This window comes from Lynx canadensis, chromosome D3 (genome assembly GCF_007474595.2).
Source record: "Lynx canadensis isolate LIC74 chromosome D3, mLynCan4.pri.v2, whole genome shotgun sequence".
Taxonomy (NCBI): Eukaryota; Metazoa; Chordata; class Mammalia; order Carnivora; family Felidae; genus Lynx; species Lynx canadensis.
In genome coordinates this window covers 40572470-40596585 of record NC_044314.2, presented here as the reverse complement: position 1 = coordinate 40596585, position 24116 = coordinate 40572470, and the positions used below count along the sequence as shown (strand labels likewise).

General features: G+C 41.7%; 1 protein-coding gene across 2 annotated transcripts in view; it reads right to left on the bottom strand.

The window, feature by feature from the left end:
• Nucleotides 1–24116, bottom strand: part of GAREM1 (GRB2 associated regulator of MAPK1 subtype 1) — a 204542-nt gene that overhangs the window by 36509 nt on the left and 143917 nt on the right. For both annotated transcript variants that reach the window (XM_030336703.1, XM_030336704.1), the window contains exon 3: nucleotides 7856–7986. In XM_030336703.1, coding sequence (XP_030192563.1) covers nucleotides 7856–7986 — 131 coding nt within the window. The remainder of the gene's footprint in view (nucleotides 1–7855; nucleotides 7987–24116) is intronic.

Genomic DNA, 24116 nt, shown 5'->3' with positions numbered 1-24116 from the left:
GATTATTTATAATATTTTATCATTTTACTCTCGGTCATGTTTCTCAGTATTAAGAAGCTCAGTTAGCATTTAAGTCTCTGAATCTTAACAGGATTTTTTTTTCCCTATTAAAAAAGACAACGCTGCAATCCTTCTCCACCCATTAGGATAGCTTTGCTGCTAGACATTATCACCTCTGCAGAAAACAGGTGCCAAACCCAGTAATCACAAGCCAAGATGTAGGTGACAAGAACGTCGGCTCGCTCTCGCCCCAGACCACATGGCAATGGCTCTGAAAAGATCTGTGCAGGCAGAGGTGGTGCCTATGCTCCCGCTCTCACTGAAATCTCACAATTCCCCAGTGGGACATTTTCCCCAGTTGAGACAATGCAAACTTGTTATTTTGCCTCTGGGGAAATCTATGCTTGGAACAGCTGAAACCTTGGACCTCACTAGCTGGAATGAAAATAGCAACATTATAGCATCCAGATTAGGGTATTTGGACTCTCTCTGACTCGAGAGCACTAATTTTAATGAAGAGGCTTTTGGGCGACAGCAGTGAAGCCAGAATGTCTCTTCCACACTTAGAGATGGCAAGTTACCCAACGCCAAACTGAAGGCCATCTTTTCTTCCCTCTGCTTATGTCTCAGTAAAGACAGAACTGAAATCAGGACTGAATTTGTTAGTCATTATTTTGATGGCAGAAAGTGTATGTGTGGGAAAATTTTTCATCATTACTGGGCTGAGTTCAAAAGGCTGGAAAACATTTGAAATAATTCACTGGGTACCAGCACGATAAGTTTCCAAAGAAGTACTTGAGGTGAAGGGATATTTTCGATAAGTTTCCAAAGAAGTACTTGAGGTGAAGGGATATTTTGAAACAACAACAGTTACTATGTACTGAGGTTTTATTTATTTATTTAAAAAAAAATTTTTTTTTTAACGTTTATTTATTTTTGAGACAGAGAGAGACAGAGCATGAACGGGGGAGGGGCAGAGAGAGAGGGAGACACAGAATCTGAAGCAGGCTCCAGGCTCTGAGCCATCAGCCCAGAGCCCGACGCGGGGCTCGAACTCACGGACCGCGAGATCGTGACCTGAGCTGAAGTCGGATGCTCAACCGACTGAGCCGACTGAGCCACCCAGGCGCCCCTGTACTGAGGTTTTTTTTTTTTTTTTTTTTTTTTTAAATTTTTTTTTTCAACGTTTATTTATTTTTGGGACACAGAGAGACAGAGCATGAATGAGCGAGGGGCAGAGAGAGAGGGAGACACAGAATCGGAAACAGGCTCCAGGCTCTGAGCCATCAGCCCAGAGCCCGACGCGGGGCTCGAACTCACAGACCGCGAGATCGTGACCTGGCTGAAGTCGGACGCTTAACCGACTGCGCCACCCAGGCGCCCCCTGAGGTTTTAATTTAGAGTCCAGGGTACAAAGTACTAAATAAAGAGTAAGTGAAATAATCTGTGCTGGGAATTCTTTTTTTTTTTTTTTAAATGGGAAACTTAATTTTAGTATGATTTTATGTTCTGAATCAGGGGTTGGCAAACTTTTTCTTATAGGGCCAGACAGTAGTAATTTTAGACTTGTATGCCATATGGTTTCTGCTACAATTACTCAACTCCACTGTTATATTGTGGAAGCAGCCAGACACCGAACATATATGTATATGGATGCAGTGGCTGTGTCCCTATAAAGCTTTATTTGCGAAACAGGTGCCTTACTCCAAGGCTGTGGTTGGTGAACTCCAATACTAGTCACTTGCAAAGCATGTTAGTGCCATTACTTCATGAAATTCTCATGAAACGTTTACGAGGAGGGTAGAATCACCCCCATTTTGCAGGTGATGACACCAGGACCGAAGGGGTCATGTGACCTTTCTGTGTTCATAGTCAATGCCTGGACTTGGGGTGTGAACTCAGCTCCAAATTCAGAGCCTGAGCTACACTACGCACTCCAACATGCTCTTTAGATCCACGACAGCTTGTTTCAAAGAAGATGTATGCCTGCAAATTGTTGGGTGGCGATTTTTCTTATTAAAAGGTAGAGGAATGAGCCTTCAGTTGGGATGCCCAACTGAAATAGGTCACCTTCTGACTGGAAAAGAATATGACAATAGAGATCGTTGATGAACAACTAAAAGAAACAAGAAAGAAAACGCCGGTTACAGTTAAAAACAAACATGCAGTAAAGCAGGTAAAAAGAAACAGAACTCTCACCACAGGAACCAAAAACTGAAATGGATAAAGGAAACAGTGTGAAAGAGGCAGGTGACTGTTGTTTTAAAAATATCGAGTGCCATTAGCTTTGGAGAGATTGGAGCCAATGTACACAGATAATGAGCAAGAGGTTACCTGTCCACATATTCTTTCATCTCCTTCACCATCTCACTTCCCATTTTCTTTTTTTTTTTTAATGTTTATTTATTTTTGAGAGAGAGGGTGTGTGTGTGCATTCAAATGGGAGAGGGGCAGAGAGAGAGGAAAAGAGAGGATCTGAAGCAGGCTCTGTGCTGACAGCAGAGAGCCCAACGTGGGGCTCGAACTCACGAACTGCAAGATCATGACCTGAGCGGACGCTGGACGCTTAACTGAATTACCCAGGTGCCCCTCATCTTCCATTTACTACCACCTTAGTTAGATGCTCAAACAGACATAGATTTGAAAAAAAATAGCTACTCCTCTCATTTCCTGTACAGTATTACCACCTAAAGTTTGATTTCAAGTATTTTATTTATTTTTTAAAGTTTATTTATTTTTGAGAGTGAGAGAGAGAGTGTGTCTGAGTAGGGAAGCGGCAGGGAGAGAGGGACAGAGAAAATCCCAAAGAGGCTCCATGCTAAAAGCATGGGGCTCGAACCCATGAATCATGACCTGCGCCAAAATCAAGAGTTGGGTGTTCAACTTCCTGAGCCGCCCAGGTGCCCCCAATTTCAAGTATTTTATATTCTACTACCACTCCAATTTTGCACATCACTTTCTTAACCAGTTCAGAAGTTCCTTAACCCCATATTAGGACTCCTAGGTTCTCACTGGGGTGATACTTCTTGTATTCACACTTTTTTTATCCAGTGAGGAGTCCACGGCTCATCACTATCTGTCACTCTAGGGCGTACTTCATCCACATTTTTTCTAATTTCTGTTACGCTCACCTAGTACAGCCCCAGCTCTGATTAAATGCCAACACTCTGTCTACTCTGTATCTGCATCCTGGAAGCCAAAGATGGCTGGAAGAAAACAGCCGGTGCTGAGTAGTCTCACTTGAAATTTATACCTTGACAAAACTCTGGGACCATCCTACTGTGTACTTCCCTGGCAAAAACTTACTTTCGGATCTCTGAGCTGTTATTTTCTTCCTGTCAAGGCTACCAAAGGCTTCCATTTTGCTGGATTTCACAGTGAGTTCCAAGTCCTCTGATCCAATCACTAAGTAACATTTGACACTGTTGTCCCTTCCTTTTGAAACGCTTTTTGTCCTGTGGCTTCTGGAACATCCATCCACATGCTCCCCCATCTTACTGTTACTCCTTGCAGTCTCTCCTGGACCTCAATGCAGGGGTGTTCCAGGGCTCAGTCTTTGGTCTCTTCTCTTCTTCTCTTCTTCATCTAGTCTCTAGGTCATAGTTTCCTAGCTTCGGCACTACTGACATTTTGGGCCGGATCATCTTTGGTGTGGGGCTGTCCTGTGCATTGTAGGGTTTTTAGCAGCATCCCTGTCCTCTACCTGCTAGAAGTCAGTAGCACTCACCCTTCCTCAATCAAAATTGTACCCTGACATTGTCAAATGTCCCTGGGAGGAAAAAAAAAATCAGCCCTGATGTAGGTGAACTCAACCTGTCCTATGGCTTCAAATGCCATCGAGGAGCTTTTGAGCCCCAAATGTATACCCCAAGCCCATTCCTTGCCCCAAGCTCCAAACCCTGTACATCTCATTGTCTCCTTGATTCCTTTATTTGAAGGTAGTATTTCTACTTGTACATATATTGTCTGCCACTTCAACTGACTATAATCTCAAGTGTTTGCATGTTTATTAACAGTGCCTAGACGTGCAGGAAGTGCTCAAAATATATTTGCTGTTTAAAGAATTAAACATTTAATATATATTAATTCATTTCATGCAGTTAATGATGGGGCAATCAGGCAGATAATTTCAAGCACATCAAGGCATCTTTTAAAAACACATTTAATTTTAGGGTGCCTGGGTGGCTCAGTCGGTTAAGCGTCCAACTCTTGATTTCAGCTCAGATCATGATCTCATGGTCCTGAGTTGAATCCCACTTCGGGCTCCACTCTGACAGTGTGGAGCCTGCTTGGAATTCTCTCTCTGCCTCCCCCCCACCCCACCCCACCCCAGCCTCCCCCCCCCAAATAAATAAATAAACCTTAAAAAACAAATCTTAAAGAAAAAGGACAATTTCAAGATAAAAGGAATGGCTTATTTTTGATTTCTTAAAAGTTATCTCTATGCCTAACGTGGAACTCAAACTAACAATCCTGAGATTAAGAGTCACACACTCTACCAACTAAGGCAGGCACCCTGGAATGGCTTATTTTTAATTCTTTTTTAATGTTTATTTATTTTAAAAAATTTTGATGTTTATTTATTTTTGAGAGAGAGAGAGAGAGCGTGAGTAGGGGAGGAGCAGAGAGAGAGAGAGAGAGCATGAGTAGGGGAGGAGCAGAGAGAGAGAGAGAGAGAGAGAGACACACACACACACACACAGAATCCGTAGCAGGCTCCAGGCTCCAAGCTGTCACCACAGAGCCCAATGCGGGGCTCGAACCCACGAACTGCAAGATCATGACCTGAGCTGAAGTCGGATGCTTAACTGACTGAGCCACCCAGGTGCCCCAATGTTTATTTATTTTTGAGGGACAGAGAGAGACAAAGCATGAGCAGCGGATGCACAGAGAGAGAGGGAGACAGAGAATCCCAAGCAGGCTCCATCCAGGCTCTGAGCTGTCAGCACAGAGCCCAATGCGGGGCTCGAACTCACGAGCAGTGAGATCATGACGTGAGCCTAAACTGGACGCTCAACCCACTGAGCCACCCAGACGCCCCAGGAATGGCTTATTTTTAAATAAATTTGTGCATAGTACTAACCCTAGCCATTAAATTTTTGTTCAAGTTCTGCTACAGTCTTGAAAGTAATAACACTATAGAGTTCCCATTCGTTTTCAACCCCTCTGTTCTACTCCATATTCTTATTATGCTTCATTTCTATTTGTTATTATAAGTATATATGACTGTTTATACAAACGTTTCTATTTTTTTATTTCAAATAATAATTGTGCCTTTTGACTCTCCAGATGCCAGTTAGCTACCAATTCTTAACTGTAAGTTATTTCTTGAGCTGTTTACCCTCTTGGTCTAATTTCTGCTGTACCTGAAGCGGAGAGTAGAGGGTGAAGTTTTGAAAGGAGGCCTGAATTCCGTTACCACTTAAAACATCGCTTTCTGCATAACATCTACAGTTATATAATATTTCACATTATACATTTAATAGTATTTATTTATAACAGCTGTATTTATGAGTATGTTGTACTGCTGTGCTTTTTTAAGTAATCTCTACACCCGACATGGGCTTTGAACTCTCGACCCTGAGATCAAGAATTGCATGCTCTACTCACTGAGCCAGCCAGGCATCCCTGTTGTACTGTTTTTAATTATTTTTCTCCCTCTCCAAGCAAAGTAGTAACCAGGCACACCATTTCCTTACCCCCACTTGGCTCTCACATTAAGTACTGTGTACATGCATATGCACATTATGACCAGTTCTTAAAGACCATGACTTCCAACACTTTATTTTTGAGGGGTCCAAGTGGTATCCAGACATCTTTTCCATAAATCTCCTTGGTTTATTTATTTACTTGGGTGTTTATTCACTAAGCACACAGACTTTTGTGTACTTCTTTGTGCAAATTTCCTGAGGTTCCTTGATCAATTCTTCTTTGAATATAAGTGAACGATGTCTTAATGATTAATGGCAGATGGATATGATAGCATCTCAAAACTTTGTAAGTAATAGGGGCGCCTGGGTGGCTCAGTCTGTTGAGCATCCGATTTCGGCCCAAGTCATGATCTCACGGTTCGTGAGTTCGAGCCCCGCGTCAGGCTCTGTGCTGACAGCTCGGAGCCTGGAGCCTGCTTCAGATCTGTGTCCCCCTCCCCTCTCTCCGCCCCACCCCTGCTTGTGCTCTGTCTCTGTCTTTCAAAAATGAATAAACATTAAAAAAAAAATTAAGAAAAAAAACCTTTCTAAGTAATAGACTAGAGGTATTAAATATTCATGTATGGAGAGCACAGGAACTCAGCCCAAGTCCAGGCAGCTCTATGGATGCTGTAAGCTTGAATTCCGTACACTTACCCATTTGTCTGTGTCTCTGAGCCTTTTTGGGTTTTTTTAAGAAAAATTGTGATAAAATATATGTAACATAAAATTTACCATCTTAACCATTTTTAAGTGTACAGGTTAGTAGTGTTAAATAGATTCATACTGCTATGCTGAATTTTTAAATGGCATCTCTATTACATATGTTTGAATAAACAGAGTCAATCATGATATTCTGTAAAAAAAAAAACAACAACCCATCAAACTGTATTGATTTCAGTATTATTCTTTCAATCATTGCTGACTTCATACAAATTCACGCACAAAAAACAGCTGCTAGAGACATTTGAAAAAATCTTTTACAAGAACAATATGCTGCAAAAGACTGAATGTTCAGTTTTAATACTTGACAAAATCTTCAAAAAGTCTTAACACATTTTTATGCTTGATTTCTCATGATTTACCAGCAAATGCGTTGCTTTAAGAAAATAGTTTAAAAGTATTAACTTTCCTTTCTAAATATTTTTTTTTTTTTCCAATTTAGGTAATTTTAGATATAAGTTTTAAGGAAAGGTTTAACTCTTATTGAGACAAGAATCAAATCGGATTTGAGTAACTCCTGACCAATGAATCTTGGTATGTTTAAAACTGACCATGTTCTCATAAATCTTCGGTGTAAGTTCAAGACTCATAGACTGAGCTACTCAAGGCCTTAAAAGTTATAAATATTTTTGAATACAAGCATAATTTAGCTAGTTAGGAATTTAACAGGACACAAAATCTACCCATTTTAATAATAAAACCAAAGAAAGTGGAGTAGCAGCTCTATTTTAGAATTGGAAGAATGACTTGGCTTAGCTGACCAAATGGGCAGGGCCACTGTTCCAACAGGGAGGCTGTCTTAGACATTTCCCCCCTTTCCTGAGGAGTGTGGGTAGAGTGAGTCACCCACAAAGACACTGTTGCATTCTTGGACTAAGATACCCTGCAGTCTGTTTTTCACATAGAGTGGATTTCTAACAAACGGGCATCTTGCCCCCAAAATATTGAAATGTTTACCGAACATGACTTAGTTGGACTTCCTGCTGAATGAAGGGAGGTTAATGCTTTCAATGTGAACACTTTCTAGAATGCTGTAGCAAATGTGTGTGTTTTTGAAGAAAACACAATGGACTTACAGGCAATAAGGTTGGGCCTTGGTGACAGGGATTCTGCGGTTAGTCCCTCTTCAACAGCAAGTCTAGTCAAAGGAGCTCGCTCATTATGCACCAGGGGACAGAAATGTCCCATTAAGAATGCAAAACAAATACAGCACAATAAACACAATCTAGCTTTTCTCTGATGACCAAACATCAACAAATACATACGGGGCAATATTCTATTCTACAGCACATGCAGTTCTTAAAAAGACCAGTTTGGGCCACTGACACGAATCCATCAGATGGAACTCTCCTATGAAGCACAGGGGGAACTCACTGTGTACATAGTGACCTGAAAGTTAACTTATTTCAGGGAGGATAAATAGTCGGTTCTTCTAGAACTACCTTCACGTTGAATGTTATTTCCTCCATGACGTACACGCGTTCAGGAAATGCTTTAGCCACCTCCTCCACACTGTTGAAATATTGCACTGGCTCCTTTATATCCCGGTCTTGTTCCAGCAGCTTGAATTGCCCTAAAATACACGATAAACGGAAGAGATGTGAGATGTTTACGCTGGACAGCTGTCACCGTGGCGACAGCATCCCCTTTCTTTACTCCCACTCTTCCTTGTCGAAGGCTTCTGATCACTATCATGAGGGGAAAAAGTTACCACGGCAGAAGGTTTTCTTGAACTGGAATCTATATTGAAAAGTCAGCTTAAAAATGAGTACAAACACATATGTTTTCTCCTTTGCATCTTTTTGTTCACATCAAGAGTTTATTACCAGATGACCAAAATCAAACTGAATGGATGCTTATTTGTAATTTGATCTCAAAGTGAAAACTTACTCTGTTACAAATGATTGCTCAGTTTGTTTTTGATAATCATCCCCTTGTCATTTAGTTGTAATTAACACCCACACATGCTATGTTCTAAAAGGAAGGCCGAACGCCCCAGGGCAACTAATTTGTTTAAAGTAGTATTTCAAATTTTTGCAAGTAGGACAAAATAATATAGCGGACCTTTTTGGCTCCCACAGAATTGATATCCTTGGTTTCAGCAATATGTGGGCGATGCTGAGGGCGCATGAGCCGCTGTAATTTGTGGTGTTTCTGCAGCACAAGTGCGAAGCCTGAGCAGGGCAAGGCTGGGCCAGGGGGTGAGTGGGCCTGGAGAGGAGCCAGTTCCATCTACAGTAACATGTGGCTTCCTTCTCTCTTTTTTACTGTTCCGCATAAAGTTTATGACAGTAGGATATACTATTGTGGTATCTGTACTTTGGGGGGATTGTGAAGAACTTTGAACATATTCCCCAAAATGTCAAGGATCTATTATTGTTCATATACTTTCAACATTTATGATACTTCTGCTTCATTCTAGGAGTTGTTTTCAGTTTAGAATAAGACCGTATGTAACCAAGCCAAAGACATAGTGTTCTTAGCACTCATTTTCTGAATGCTGTTTACACTATAACACTTGAGAAACTTGAAAAGGAATTAAAAGCTATAATGAGGCAGATCTCTCAGCGTGTGTCTACGGGACACCGGGCAGAAACAGGGAAACTTTCATTCATACTCTCAAGACATTTTTTCTTTTTTTGGTAGCATCTACGGTGGAGGCATCACTCTAGATGCTAGACAGAAGTCAATGAAGAGACCAGATGAAAATCTCTGTCCTAAATCTTACACTGTGGCAGAAGACAATGATAAACACGAAAAATGACTAGGGTATGTAATAGGTCAGGAGGTGAGAAGCGTTATTAAAAATAGGGCTGGGTGAGGGGGACAGAGAGTGCAGGGTGGCCAGCGTAGGTATGGCTGAGAAGGTGACCTTTGACGTCACTGGGAGGTGTGTTCTCAGAATTCTAACCGTAGCCTACTCAAAGACCTGCGGACGGATGGGTGGCTGCCCGCTCGGCATGCTGCCAGTGTGGCCGGAGCTGAGTGAGTAAAAGGTAAGAGGGATGAGAGAGAGAGAGTCAGAGAAAGAACAGGTGGCCAGATTGTGTACAGCTTTGAAGACTTCTAATTGTTTATCTGAGTGGGATGGAGAGCCGCTGGGGCAGGGGGCGGGGTGTGCACGAAGAGGTGATCTATCCAGTGTTGCAGAAGGACCACTCTGGCTGCTGTTTTGAGAACACTGTAGAAGTGCAAGGTGTAGAGGCTGAGACAGCAGTTAGGAGGCTCCTGCAATAATCCAGGTGTGAGATGGCAAGGGGTTGGAAATGGCGGGAAAGTGTTACAAATTTGGCCTGAGCAGCTGAAGGAAGCCGGGTTGGAGGGGTAAGGGAGTTCAGTCTGGGATGTCTATCAGACATACAGAGATATCCCAGAAGTTCATAGATGATCACGTAAGTGTGGAGCTCAGAGGGAGGTCTGGCTGGAAACCCAGGAGGCCATCAGCACACTGATCTTTAAAGCCATGGCACTTTGATGATGAAGAGCACAGGCTTAAGTATAGACAGAGAAGACATCTAAGGTTTGAGTCCCAGGAGACTAAGAAGGACTGGCTGGGGGAGTAAGAGGCAGATCCAGAAGGGGTGCATTCTAGAAGCCACGATTTGAGCACTTCAAGAGCGAGAGCGATGTCACATGCCGCTCAGAGAGGACTCTGGAATGAGGGCTAGCAACGGTCGGCTTTCGCAACTTGTATTTAACTGGGGACTTTGACAGGAGCAGTGGAATAGTTGGGCGGAAGCCCGACTGAGGTGGATTTAAGAGAAGGGAGAAGTGCGAATAACAGGGATGGACGGCAGGTGATGTTTGGGGAGTTTTGCAATGAACGGGAGAAAAGACATGGGAGTGCTAGTTAAAGGGAGCACGTGGAATGGGATCAAGGGAGTGTTTTGGTTTTTTTTTTTTCTTTGTATGATGGATGCTCATGGGAATGACCAACGGAGGGACAAGCAGATGAAGAAGGGATTACTGGAGCATGTCCCTGGGTATAGGAATGGAGGGGCTGGGCCTCAGCAGGAGCCCACCTGTGAGAGCTCAGTGGGAGCTGGTAGCTCTTTTTTACTGCTTCCATATTTCCAGCAAAAGTCAGAAGGAAGGCATCAGCTGAGAAGAAGATTGAGATTGAGAGAGGAGGTGTGGGAGGGCTCAGGAAGGAGGGGAAGACTGTAGTAAAGTCCACTGAGAGTGAATGACCCACCATGACTGTTGGACAGCCATAAGTTCCCACTCGAGGTTCATGGTCATGAACTAAAAGTGAAACCAAACAACAGGACAGTTGTACGTTTTTCTCCAGACAGTGTGCAAAAACAGGGGCTGGTCCAAAGTGGGCAGAGACTTGGGATTCAGCCGGGACTGTAAAACTGCCAAGTGAGTATGAAACACAAAAGAGGGGCAGAGGAGCCAAGATGTATGCAAGGGAGTGAACATAATATCAGTCCGTGGAACTTGAGCTGGACCCAACATCTTGGGAGGGAGGAACGAGGGTGAAAAGTAGTGGAATCAATGGCTAGTGGGTTCTGATGGAGTCGATTTCCAAATCCTGGATGGAGTGAGCTCAAGGGCCAGGCAGAGGAGTAGTCAGAGTGGAAGCCATGCAATTTGAGAATAATGGAAGCATGCAGCTGTTGGTGATGACACAGTCTAGAGGGCAACCATGGGAGGTCAATGGTTGAGGTGGTGAGAAGCTAGAGAAACTGAGAGGCCAGGGGTATTAGCAGGATCGTATATGTATGCACTGAAATCCCAAGAATGAAGACAGAAGTAATGCTGGAGAGAATGGCAGTGAGCCAGGAGTGAAAATTACGGACAAACGAGGGAGGGATTCTAGGCATGGTAGATAACTGTAACACTGTCGGGGTAGTGGATCAGAGAGTCTGAGGACGAGAGATTAAAGCTGAGAGTTTCTAGGGAGGGGGAATTAGAATGGTCAAGGGAGCCCCAAAGAACACAGAAAACACTCACATCCTCTCAACTTTGGGGCAAAAAATAGAGCTGCCACCCGAGAGGGCTTCAGGGAAATGGTGTTTTCAGGGCATACCCAGGTTAGGGTTTAACAAGATACAAGTAGTTTCAGAGAAAACTTTAAGGACATAGGGATTTTGCTGGTGATGGACCTTGAAGGGGGAGTTTTCAGGAGTTAAGGGGTGGGTGATGTTGGCAATGTAGAGAATGCACTTAGTTATAATGTAACAGCTCATATACCTTTTAGAAATATGTAGGGGTAGGGGCACCTGGGTGACTCAGTCCGTTAAGTGTCTGACTTTGGCTCAAGTCATGATCTTGCTGTTTTTGAGTTCGAGCCCCGCATTGGGCTCTGTGCTGACAGGATGGAGCCTGGAGCCTGCTTTAGATTCTGTCTCCCTCTCTCGCTCTACCCCTCCTCCATCATGCTCTCTCTCCTTCTCTCTCTCTCAAGAATAAATAAACATTAAAAAAATTGAAAAAAAAAAAGAAATATGTAGGGATATGAATAAATATTTGAAAATATAGTCAAAATATGTTAGATTATACACTGAAGTATGTTCGATTATATATTATACATATATGTTAGATTACATTCATAAAAACAATAGAATTTTAAAAATTATAGGAATATCAATACCACTTATTTAAACAAATTCTGCCTCCACAATAAAGCAACCTTTTTGTTTGTCTCAATTCTACGTAGTCTTTGAAAAAAAAAAATTTTTTTTTAAGACAGAATCTTAAGCAGGCTCCACGCCCAACTTGGAGCCCAACTCAAGGTGGGATCTCACAATTATGAGATCATGACCTGAGCCCAAATAGAGTCAGACGCTTAATTGACCGAGCCACCCAGGCGACCCTCCTCGTATAAATTCCTAATGATTATGAAGTATCTCCAATATAATCTCTGTTCCTTCCTATATTTTCTGGCATTTCCTGACACGATACGTTTATAATGTTTGCACAGCATTTCACAGTGGATTTAACTATTTTTCTGTTCTTAGTCTGAGTTAGGCTAGGACTGACTTAAGTGCAAACTCTGCCACTTACAAGTTTTAGAGAGTACTAACAAATTACTAATCCGTCTGTGCTTTGTTTCCTCACCCATAAAGTGTGGACACTGCAAAGGGCTGTGGCGAGGATTAACGGAGATGATTTTAAGTACTCAGCACAAGTAACCAGTTAGCAGCTCTCAGGTCCCTTTCCTGTTCTCAAGATGCACAGAGCTTTTCTTTTCTCTTTTTGGCTCACTTTTGTGGGATGAATTTTCTAGAGCAGGATTATTAAATCAAAGAGTATCACACAATTCTTTGTGCTTAAAATACCTGGCTATCTAGCCTTCCAAAATCCCTAAACCAGTTTATATCTCTATGAGTAGCCAATTTATTTTTTTTTTTATTTTTTTTATATATATGAAATTTATTGACAAATTGGTTTCCATACAACACCCAGTGCTCATCCCAAAAGGTGCCCTCCTCAATACCCATCACCCACCCTCCCCTCCCTCCCACCCCCCATCAACCCTCAGTTTGTTCTCAATTTTCAACAGTCTCTTATGCTTTGGCTCTCTCCCACTCTAACCTCTTTTTTTTTTTTTTTTCCTTCCCCTCCCCCATGGGTTCCTGCTAAGTTTCTCAGGATCCACATAAGAGTGAAACCATATGGTATCTGTCTTTCTCTGTATGGCTTATTTCACTTAGCATTACACTCTCCAGTTCCATCCACGTTGCTACAAAAGGCCATATTTCATTTTTTCTCATTGCCACGTAGTATTCCATTGTGTATATATACCACAATTTCTTTATCCATTCATCAGTTGATGGACATTTAGGCTCTTTCCATAATTTGGCTATTGTTGAGAGTGCTGCTATGAACATTGGGGTACAAGTGCCCCTATTATGAGTAGCCAATTTAGATTTCTTCCATTGACATCCCAGTTGGACCACAATCTTGCCAACCTTGAGTATTCTTTTTTTTGTGTGTGTGTATGTATATATACATATTATATATATATATATATATATTGTAATATTAATATATATATAATATGTATATATATATATTTAAGTTTATTTGTTTTTGAGAGAGAGAGAAAGAGAGAGAGCGCACATGTGGGGGCGGGGGCGCAGAGAGAGAGAGCGGGAGAGAAAGAATCCCAAGCAGGCTCTCGCTACTACCACAGAGCTGGATGCAGGGTTCGAACCCACAGACCGCAAGATCATGACCTTGCCATGTGCTCAGCCGACGGAGCTACCCAGGCACTCCGCAGTGAGTATTGTTTAAGTGAGATAAGTCAGTAGGCATCAAAAAGCATCTCTTGCCTGTAATGTGCCATTTCTTTGGAGATCACTGAAGTACTTGAATTTTTCTTGTGCCAATGGCTGCATAAATGTATAAAAAACATATTTGATGGAGTCTAAATTTCTTTTAACTTCTAAAGACATATATCTAAGGGTCTATCGGATATTTATCTTTGCAAGTCTAATAGCACCAAATTCAACATGTCTAAACTCAGGAAAGCACAGTGAGATGTTTACCATTCTTTTTTGGCATTAAGCCTTTACCATTATTTTTACTTTTATTATTATTACTTTTATTTTCATTACATCTTTAAAATGCTGAGTATGTTTTACACTGTGGCACACCTCAGTTCATAGCAGCCACACTGTAAGCACCCCATGTGGCTAGTAGTGGCTGTACCCGATGGTGCAGGTCCAGAACATCTCTGCATTCCTTTAAAACTCTGATTTCAGTGGTGCCTGGGTGGCACCGTCAGTTAAGCGTCTGACCTAATTTCCGCTCAGGTCATGACCTCAGGGGTTGTGAGATCAAGCCGTGAGACGGGCTCCACACTGAGCTTCCATGGAACCTGCTTAAGATTCTCTCTCTCCCTTCCCCTCTGCCTCCCCCCCCCCCCAAAAAAAAAAACAGAACAAAACTGTGATTGCAGATACTGTTCAAGTCCTTTATCAGGTAACAGAGTACTCTCAGAGGAAAAAAGAAAAGTAATTCCTGGCAAGATAGGAGGTTTCCACTTATGAAATGAAAGCATTAGAACTTAAAAAAAATTTGTTTTTTTACTTATATTTTAGAGAGAGAGAGTGCATGCACATGTGGTAGGGGCAGAGGGAGGGGGAGACAGAGAATCCCAAGCAGGCTCTGCACTGTCAGCCCAGGGCCCAATGTGGGGCTTGAACCCACAAACCGTGAGATCATGACCTGAGCCAAAATCAAGAGTCAGATGCTCAACTGACTGAACCACCCAGGCACCCTGAGCCTTAGAACTCTTACATTTGGTTTTCCTTGCCCTGTTGTCATGATTGCTGATATTCTGTTTCATATAACCGAGCCTGGGATTCCAGATATAACTACCTCTATCCCTTTAACACCATTTGCTTCTCTCCCAATTTGGGGGCTTGTCCTTCAAGCAATTCTTTAGTTATTTTTCTATTGTGTTTGTGATCTTACATTATTTTAGCAGCCTCAGACACATTGTGGCTTATGGTCCAAATGAATAATCATAATTGGTATGGCCGTTGCATCAGTATCAAGCTGAGTAAATTCTCAATTTGTAGTCTCACCTGTGTTTGTCACCTCTGTTAAACAGAAAGACCTCAGAATCACATGCACATACGTGGGAGCACTTACAAGAAACTATTCTGACACCAATTAACATACACAGATGAAAGAAAAAATAAAAATAAAGTAGCAGCTAAATATGACCAAATGCTGGGGCACCTGGGTGGCTCAGTAAGTTAAGTGTCCGACATCAGCTCAGGTCATGATCTCACATCTCGTGAGCTCGAGCCCCACACTGGGCTTTGTGCTGACAGCTCAGAGCCTGAAGCCTGCTTCAGATTCTGTGTCTCCCTCTCTCTCTGTTCCTCCCCCCCTCAAGCTCTGTCATTCTCTCTTCCAAAAAATAAATACACACTATTGTATTTATTTTTAAAAATTAAAAATATCACCAAGTGTTTTAACATTTGAACATACTGTACATCAGAAAAATAGACTCTTTTCATCCATTCTTTAACGTTTGTTGGCCATCCAACAGTTAACTTCCCTTTCCTTCTTTCCATATAGTTCCTTCAGGTTATCTTGAAAGATTTTAGTTTATATGTTTCTTTTTTTTTAAGTTTTATTTATGTAACTAATCTTGAACCCAGTGTAGGACTTGAACCCACGGCTCCTCCAACTGAGCCAGCCAGGCGTCCCAAGCTTATGTTTCTTTGTATACATATATTATTATTTTAAACATTTCCCTGTCGTATGTTTAATGATCTAAAAGCGTATTTTTTAGTTTACATTTCTTACACCCTACAAATGCCTTCAAAATCTAAATATACCAAATGTCTTAATGTAAAGTTTTAAACAATGGGTCACAGTATATAAGTGACTTCTTACTGGGGGGGGGGGGGGCGGTTACCAAACTTGTTCTGTAAAGATTTTAGGTCCCATGCACTAAATGGTCTCAGTTGCCACCAGTCCCGTCTGGCGATGTATCCCGAAAGGAGCCGTATACAATACATAAACTGGAGCAGCTGCGTTCCGACCAAATTAAATTTACAAAAACAGGTAGCAGGTCCTATTCGGACTTCAGGCCACACAGTCTGCTGACCTCTGTCCGGCTGGAAAGAGTAGAAAGTATGGATAGGGTAGTGGCAAGAAGACGGGATATTAGAATGACAACGACCAGTCCTCATATCCCAACACGCGTAAACAGTTACACTGAGGTCTCTCGTAAGATGCCTTGTGAGGGGCACATCCCAAGCTGACCCTTGTTTATCTCAGAATGGCAGTTCTTCCTTTCAGTAGGAGTCTAACACGAAGAAGTGTAAGCCGCAGAGGTGGATTTATTAGAAGAATCCAAAGGACCGGCGAACATGAGTGGCTACATTCTCTCACTGTATGTTAGAAGACCAATTTGCTACGGGTTTTTACTTAGCTTCTATTCTTTTACAAAAGAATATGACGCTCGCAGATGAGTCAACTTTAAAGTACTCTGGGAAAGATGCTGAGCTCTTGGCATTACTATATTCCCTGTGACTGCTGTGGCTTGTCAGAGTCAAAGCCTGGAGACAATCGAAAGAGTGAAGAGCCAGTTCCCTGCCAAAATGTGAAATCGATTTACATAGCACATATTCCCACAACCCCCACACGAAGGAACTAATTTTTTAACAGACCATTTCATGAATAACAGAGTCTTTGTGCCACCAAATAAAAACATTTGGAGATTGTCGAAACATCTGTTCTGAGATGTTACTGTCAAACTTGGGTCTTGGAGAGGAAGGAATACTGCGTTGTTTTTCAACAGCTTTGGTGATTTCAAAACGTCTCCATTGTGAGAAGCATTCTGGCTCAGAGCGCTGAAACTCGCAGGAACAAATTCAACACCAGTGACATGCACGTCAATTATAGCTTAAATAAATTTACGATAATATTGAAAATGCAAAGACTGGGACTAACTGCACTGCCTTCACGATACACTTCTAAAACTATACTGCATAATTAATATGTTGAGAAGAACTGTCATCCAGAAAATATCCATTTCTGTGGGTGTGTCCTTCAAGATGATCACCGTGATTGATCTCACAGGATGAGATGTGAAGCACAGCTAAGAGGCCAGAGGTCCTCCTGGAGGCATCTAAGTTTCAGGCACCTGTAGGATGCTAGAAGCTATACTACGACACATTCTCCTTTGCCTGTAGGGAAAAGGTCAGTTGTCGCAAATGAAAATGGAAACACACGAAGAAGAGAAAGCAATAATGCTGAGATGCACAGAGATAACGGGGAGTCAGAGGTGGTCAAATTCAGGTCTGTCATGTTTGTTACTGGCAGGGAAGTTATGGTCAATGATCAGAGAGAAAGAAGTTCTATGCCATTGGTGAAGACGGGGCTCCCTGTGATTCGTGCTTCTTGGGTCTCCATAATTGCTGACAACGAGCATGCCCTGTGGTAAATCTTCTTTTACAGCTAAGGTTTTACTGCTCACCACCCCTTCGGCACAGGGGTCAACTTTATGTGTGTAAATAGAAAGAAATGGAATGAGAGCTGAGGCCTCTCTAGTATCCATCTGTGGGACCATAAGTCAAGGGAACATTTCCCTCATTCTGGGAGCAGAAAAAGTTGCATAAACTGGTGCAAAATGATAAAACAGAAAACAAAAGCAACAAAATTGGCATCAGAACACCAAAGCAACCTTAGAATAGATAAAATGAGCAGAAACGGCTACGCAAACGGAACCCTGGAAGGTTGAAATGCCATGACTGTATCGATGTGATTCAGTGTGGCATCCCTAGCACCGAACCCACATGGTATATAGTAGGTGCTTATTAAACAATGAATGAATGAATGAATGAATGAATGAATGAATATATTCTTCTCACTTCTCTTACATCTTTCAGAGACAGGCCAGCAACATTAACTGCTCTCAATAGGTCTGTTGTGCTAATGAAACACAATCTAAATGGTTCAAATACCTGAACTTTAAAACCAATGGGCCATTTCCAAATATGAAGGAATGAACAATCCTCCAGTGATAGAAATAATAAACCAGTTGCCATTTTTCAGGAAGCAAATAAACCTGGTCAGGAATCTGCACTTATACTCAAGATTTAACTGTACAAATACTCTTGTATTTTTATCTGTACATATGCATGCAGGCTGGAGTTTCCATAGGACTGAAATGTAAAAAGTAGGACTGCCAGGTAAATGATATGCAATATATTATTTTGAACTGCACCAACCAATATAATGCCCTTTAAAAACTTTATGTAAATGTTTACTTCCACTAACAGTGTATGAAAAGTCATTTACTTAAACCCTTCACCAAAACCGTTAGCGTTCGAGAATAATTTAGCTTCCCGTTTCTTGAGTAAGGTGAAGAGTTTTACAGGTTACTTAATATATGTAATTGTCAAAAAATGCACATAGCACCAGAGGGTAGAGATATAGGGCGAAAAGTAAGTCTCCTTCCCAATCTATTTCTCAGATCTCTTTGCAGAAGCTGGGCTATCATTCTCTTGTACATCCATCATCCAGAGACAGTATTTGACACAATCTATACCCACAATGTCACTTTTTTCAAAACATATGGTAGCATTCTGTACAGTTACTTCATCATTCCACAAAAATCTGTCTCATTCTAAGAGCTGCACAATATTCTACCACGTGCAAATGCCATAACTAATTGAACCAGTCCCCTATTGACAGATATTCAGATTTATTTCAATCTTTTGCAGCCAATGATACTGAAGTTAATATCCTTGTGCCAAAGTCATATTGCATGCTTAATGCAAGTACACTGGTGAGAAAATAACTAAATGTCAAATCGCTGTGCCAAAAGGTAAGTGCATTTTTATTTCTGATAGATACTGCAGAACTAACCTTCATAGAGACTGTGCTCACTTACAGTTCTAACCAATAATGTGGTTCCTCATACCTTTCCTAAGACTTTATTGCCAAATTTTTCGTCATTGCCAATTTGGTAGATGAAAAATAGTACCTTCTTGGGATTTTAATTCCATTTTTCTTATTATAAAGGTGGATCTCATTTTTATGATAATTAAGTTGTTTATATTTCATATTCTGTGAGTTTTCTGTTCTCTCTCGTATTATCAATTTTTGAAATTTCCATTAAACTTGAGCATAATTAATAAAACAAAAACACAAACTTGAAATACAACACAGCATTTCCTGTCCTAAAATCCAATTCCTACATTGCTTCTAGTTAGTTCCTAAAATTATCATGTTTTTGGAGGTGGGAGTAGAAATAGAATTGGGGGAAAAGGAATATCAACCCAAAGGCTCAAAACATAAAACCACAGAGAATAGCGATTAAAGCCAAAGAACAGAAAGAAATCATTAGCCAAAATATAATGAGTTTCACCATAAATTACCTGTAGGTGTTTCTATTTACTTCTCTACCTAAGATTATACAACACAAAGTAGTCAGACCATTAGTTTCAATTCTGAAACTGTCCTTGAACTTAACTAGACCTGGATTCAACACTGAAATCATTCTATTTCACACCAGACAAATGGTTTCCCTATTGTTTTGAAAACAGGAAAACTACCTTTTTCATTGTATCTAACTGGCCAGTTGCTTCTTCAGAATTCTCAGAAATTTTCTGGGGCACCACTACTGTAAACATGATGGAACCTATAAAGGTCTTAGATTTGAACATGGCTGCTGACCAGTTAATGTGGAAATCTTGGAGTCATTTTTAGCTTTTTTTCTATTACCATTTTTCTCCTAGGTCTTGCTCTTTCGTCCCTTGCAATCCCTCTCCCCTCAGCATTCACTGCTACTCTTCTGGCTTTGATCCTCATCACTTCATACTAGTATTATAGCTTCAGGTGTTAAGGCTATCTTCATTTCTGCCCTTGTAGTATCCCTTTGCTCATCTTAAAACAGCCTGAATGGATTTCATCTCACTCAAGAACCTCAGTGTTCAATGCACACTTGTAGAATAAATAAACGTGTAATAGCCCTTCAATTTCTAGCCCCACTCAGGCTCCTCTGCCTTAGCTTTTCAAGTCCCTCCATAATCTCGCTCCACTCTGCTTCTGCAAGCGTTTCCCCCACCACCTGGGCAATCAATATCGTTCCCTCCCTCTCTGCCTTTGTTCATGCTTTTTTCTCAGTCTGGGCAAAACTATGGATCCTTTTAGTGCCATTCTAAGTTCTGTGCACGACCACCTTCCTCTCTTATTCTACTTCTTCTCCTGCCCTCTCAGCTCTCCTGGAGGAACCCCTCTATCATCCTGGCTCCAAGGACCACCTGAAGGCTAACGACACACCAACCTTCCCTCCAGCCAGACCTAGCCTGAATTCCACATCATGCTACATCCTACTTGGTGTGCATCTTCAACGGCTCTGCCACAAAGGCCTCAAAATTGACAGGATGCAAAACTGAACTCATCCTTTTAACTTCTTAAATTAAAAAAAAATGTTTGTTTATTTTTGGGAGAGAGAGAGTCAGAGAGCAAGCGGGGGAGAGGCAGAGAGAGAGAGGGAGACACCGAGTCTGAAGCAGGCTCCAGGCTCTGAGCTGTCCGCACAGAGTCCGACGCGGGGCTCGAACTCATGAGCCGCAAGATCATAACCTGAGCAGAAGTTGGTTGCTTGACTGACTGAGCCACCCGGGCGCCCCTCATCTTTTCACTTCTTGAACCAGGCAGCCACCCAAGGGAGAATCCTGGGTGGTCATCCTTGACTCCTCCCTTTCCCTAATCTCTCACATCTAACTGTTGTCAGTTCAACTCCATTCCCCTTCCCGTGTCAGTCGGTTCCTCTCCATTTCCACTACTACCGTAAGTTCCCAACTGCATCATCTCCCACTTTGGCCAATTTTCTAGTTGATTGCTTTGCTCCCTGACTTCCATTCTAGGAAACCATTCCTTACACTACTGATTCCAATTAAAATCTAATCATATTTTAAGTGAGGATCATTTGCAGAGGATATTATTTGCAATGGGACTATTGCTAAGGGTGCGTGGGTGGGCTGCAGGGGAAGCACAGTGATAACCTGGGAATGGTGTCAGAGAAGTACCACCATAGGCATGTAGGGACAAGGGAAGGGCCTAGATACTGGAAGGAGAAAATGATGTAAACAAGGTCACCTTGAGAAGGGGAGACACAGCTGCTTCCTGGTGATTCAAGGGAGAAAGCCAGAGAATGAAAGACCTGGACCTCACTTTCTTCCTGCCCATCTCTTGCTGGGGCTATCTAGCCACTAGCTGAACTTATCTGGAAATCAAACAGCAGGAAAGTCTGGTGATTCAGCCCTACAGGTCAACCTCTGGGGTGGCAGAGAATGGATTGGGATGTTTGCCCCTCCATCCTCTGACTTTGGTGGCTCTCTATCTACTCTAAGTTTCACTTCTTAATGAATACACAAGCCCGCCAAGATCTGGCCCTCGCTTTCCTCTCAACATGCTAAAATCCAACGAGATCCACCCATAGGGAACTATGCCTCTTTCTCATACTGAACTCCTCATATGGAATGCCTCTCCTCTATTCCCTGGTTTTGGCTTCTCTATTTATCCAGAATCAATTCACCCACCACCTACTCTCTAAAAAAAAATATTATCCCAGGTATATAATTGACCACACTCTTTAGTGATCTTATTATCTGCTCAGAGATGTATGATATTTTATATTGTCCTTATTTACTTACATGTTTATGTTTGTACACTAAACTCTCTAAAGAAAGCAGGGGAAGTGTCAATCACCATTTTATTCCCAGTGCCCAATACTGTGCAGGACACATAGTAGGTACTTAATAAATGATGGCTGAATGAGGGAATGAATTGAAGCATTAGTTCAAACCCAGTCATCCGTGAAGTTTTCCCTGACAACCTCAGTCCATGCTGACCTTCATCTGTCTTTATTACCAGACTTTAACGTTTAATTATTCCCCACCTATTTCACCTTTTTTTGTATTGTTTTCTTAGTTGACCACAGGTGCCCCGAGAGCAGAAATCGTGTCTTCTGCTTCTCTGACAGCACAGTTTGAGTCCACCCTACAAACATAACAAATGCTTGCTTTGAAGAGTAGGTGTTTAGAAGCAGGAAAAAAAAAATTATATTTTTTGGAGTCTGAAGATCAAGTACTTACATGACCAGGAAAGTCTTGTAAACTGGTAAAATTGATAAAAAGGTGGAGACAGTAATCTGATAGCTCTAGCACCTGCTGATTTCCAGAGGCAGGAAATCTGGATTTTTATGTAAACATGTCCAATTTTTAATGGTTTTTAATGGTTGGCTCAAATAAAAATCTCCTTTAATGCAGACACTACTCTCTATTTTTGAGAGGAGGGTATGGCTATTGTGTTGAACAAGGGCTTATAACATCACTGGTCTAGATGATGCTGTATGTAAGTATGTGAATATTGGTCAGGAAATGTTCAAGAAATTTAGGTGGGAAGTCTAGGCTCTTGGAATGCTTCATTTCTCGCTGAAATGATGACCTTTACTGAGAGGCCTCTCTACAGCTTTCCGTGTAAGAGTTATGAGCAAGCTCGTGTAGGTTGACAGCTTTCGTGTAAGTTGACAGCTTTCTGTCATGACATATCCTGAGTTCCTACTCCTGCCCTGACAAATACACTCAATCTAAAAACGTAATAAAGGATGGTAGGTCCTGTCTGCCTCTGAATGCCAGGACATGTTAAATGCCAGCACTGGTAAGCATGAGAAGAGACAGTCACATACCAAATGACCAGCTTCTTAAGAAAGAGACTCAACAGGATATGGAAAGACAAAACGGAAAAGAAAGAGGGGTCTGAGCCTCTGGACCTGAGCCATTTCAGGACACCTCTTCCCAGCCAGTCTCTCTCTCTGTCTTCTCACTAGTGTGCGTGCCCACACCTACAACCATGCCCACACACAATCTCACTCAACAATCCATGGGGCGGGGGTGGGGATTACTGGAGACTTGACCTATGAGGAAACTGAAGCTGGCAGAGATTAAGAACTGTGCCTTGGTCACAGCAAGTCAATAGCAAATCAAGGATGGGAACTCATACGTTCTTACCCTAAGCTCACCTTTATTTTGCTGCTTCCCCAAACTAGCAATACCTCCCTCTTTAGGATGAGGTCAAAGGGTAAGTGTGTTACTGAAAAAATATCCTGAAGTTAGCAGGATCATTTACTAATTCTATATGCAGCTTTGCTGCATATAGATCTTGGCAATTGGGTGAATAACAAAACAGGTCTTCTAAGTGTAACTTAGGGTGACCAAAGCATGGAAACAATGTCACTGATCATTTACCCCGTTCTGTGGAATCAGAACCCAGCCACTCTTTTTAATCTCTGGCATTGTACTCATCACCAGGATGAACAGTTGCATCTATTAAGGATCAGACACCTATGGTAAAAAAAATAAAAATCAAAGTTCGGGCATCTGAGTAGTTCAGGCTCAGGCCACGATCTCACGATTCGGGAGTTCAAGCTCTGCATTGGGATCATGCTTACAGTGCAGAGCCTGCTTGGACTTCTCTCTCTCTCTCCCCCTCTCTCTGTTCTCCCCTGTTAGCTATCTCTCTCAAAATAAATAAACTTAAAAAAAAATTTAAAAGAAAAATCAAGGTTCTAGTAAGTAAAAAGTAACTTTGAGGTAGGATGCTTTTGGAGAGATATAAAATAGTCTTTCCATGTAAGAAATTAAGAATAGCAAAAAAAAAAAAAAAAAAAAAAAAAAATTCCAGAGAGGGAAGGAGGCAAACCATAAGAGACTCTTAAATACTGAGATCAAACTGAGCGTTGATAGGGGGGAGGGGAAAGTGGGTGATAGGCATTGAGGAGGGAACCTGTTGGGATGAGCACTGGGTGTTGTATGGAAACCAATCTGACAATAAATTTCATAAATAAATAAATAAATAAATAAAACAGAAACATTTATATTCAAAAAAAGAATAGCAAAATAAAGCTTTAATTTTTTTTTTTTTTTTTTTTTTTTTTTAGTGTGCTGTATGCCCAGTGCGGGGGGGCTTGAATTCACGACCCCGAGATCAAGAGTTGTGTGCTCTACCAGCTGAGCCAGCCAGGCACCCGGCTTTAGTTTAAAATCATGTAGTTCAAAAAGTGAAGAATCAAAAAAGAAAGGTGAATAGAAAATGGGAGGCAGGGAAGAGAAATGAGGAGAAAGGGAGATAGGGAAACAGAATTTAAGAAGAAATGGGACGCAGAAATTGACACAAGAGAAACACGTTAGACACAGATAAGCACAATTTCAACCC